The 1,364-nt window shown below is 43.2% G+C and overlaps 1 protein-coding gene across 4 annotated transcripts in view; it reads right to left on the bottom strand.

The window, feature by feature from the left end:
• Window positions 1-99: 99 nt before the first annotated feature.
• The window catches only part of txndc16 (thioredoxin domain containing 16), a 17,800-nt gene continuing 16,535 nt past the window's right edge, over window positions 100-1,364 (bottom strand). For 2 of the 4 annotated variants that reach the window (XM_014010710.1, XM_014010707.1), the window contains 2 exons: window positions 899-1,003; window positions 100-698 (listed from right to left, as the gene is read on the bottom strand). In XM_014010710.1, coding sequence (XP_013866164.1) covers window positions 508-698; window positions 899-1,003 — 296 coding nt within the window. In that variant the 3' untranslated portion in view covers window positions 100-507. Of the gene's footprint in view, window positions 719-898; window positions 1,004-1,364 lie in introns of all 4 variants that reach the window. The other 2 variants (XM_014010709.1, XM_014010708.1) reach the window with 2 other exon arrangements.

The raw sequence follows: 1,364 nt of genomic DNA, 5'->3' as shown, positions 1-1,364 counted from the left end.
ACGCTCAGATCGTTCAAATCGTTCAAATCGCGCTGCTCTAATCGCGCTTGAGGCACTTCCCGACGCTGATTGAAGTGCGCCCACCATAGACTTTGTATGTAAACCTGATGCTCCTGATGCTGAAATCGCGTTCGGTGTGAACGCACCATTAGAGGCGTCTAAGCTCTTTGAGACAAAAATCTGGCTCAAACAATGATGTACTGGGCCAGGGATGGGAAAAAAAGAGTCCCCCCGACRTATAAAATGTTGCCTGCAAAACCTCGTCCTGGCTGTGTGTTCATATCACGTCGGGGTCACCATACGAAGGAGTAATGATAAGACCACAGGAGCTGTGTTCAAACACCTCGTTCACTCAACTCCAACAGAGAACCAAACAGGAACACTTCTGCAGACTTTTTGTTTCAAAACATCCTGTCATCTGGGTGTGAGTAGAGCGCCCTGTTGGTCTGCCACACACATATCTACCATCCGTCAGGTTGTTTAATCCAATGTACAGTTATCTTAGTGTTACAACTCAGAGTGAAATTTAGGATCAATATCAGTCGGCGGTTCTGCCACCAAATGTTCTTCAACATTAACTTCTTCTTCTCCATCCAGAGGGGGTTTTTGCTCAGTGGAGTCGGGTTCCTGCAGGTCCATGACTTTCAGGAAGTCATAAAAGTCGAAAGCAGGAGGCCAGCTGTCCTCACCCAGTGTTCCTACAGAGAAGACAGAACATCTGGAATCACAACATACAGGATTTAAAGATACTGTAATCAGGTGCAGATTAATTTATTCTGGGTTATAATTTTCAGACGTTCTCTTTGTCACATTTGTTTTTRCTGCTTCTGCTAGTTGGAGATACACTGTCTGCCTGACCAAAACATAAARATCTCACTCTAACATTTCACTGGACCACCTTTAGCTTTGATCACAGCATCGTTTCCACAAGCTTCTGCACATGTTGACAAGTCCTCCCCTAATCGATGTGTGAAAGAAGGGAATCGCTGACTGAGCCTCCACGCTGCAGACAGGATGAATAAACACCGCATGTAGTTTACTTGTGTGGGATAAGTGAAGCATTCATTATTAATGAACGATGGGCCATTAGCCTGGAAAACACATTACAGGCCAGAACCAGTAATAACTGATTAAAAAGGATAAGAAACAAATGAATATATTAAGAGCTGTGTAGGTGGATGTAAGTGAAAGATAAGCCTGGATTATCTGGATTTCAAAGATTAAGATGTTTCACAAATCGAAACAGTGAAGCATCAGTTACATCCTGCTGGAGATCCAAACATTGGGCCTCATGCAAGAACATGTTCGTATTTTTATCCTAAATTTCTCTTACTTTTGTTCGTACAAAGGGTTCGTACGAACAT

Source organism: Austrofundulus limnaeus, unplaced genomic scaffold (assembly GCF_001266775.1).
Source record: "Austrofundulus limnaeus strain Quisiro unplaced genomic scaffold, Austrofundulus_limnaeus-1.0 Scaffold72, whole genome shotgun sequence".
NCBI classification, from domain to species: domain Eukaryota; kingdom Metazoa; phylum Chordata; class Actinopteri; order Cyprinodontiformes; family Rivulidae; genus Austrofundulus; species Austrofundulus limnaeus.
The sequence above is the reverse complement of the archived record's forward strand: the minus strand, read 5'-3'. Positions and strand labels throughout refer to the sequence as shown.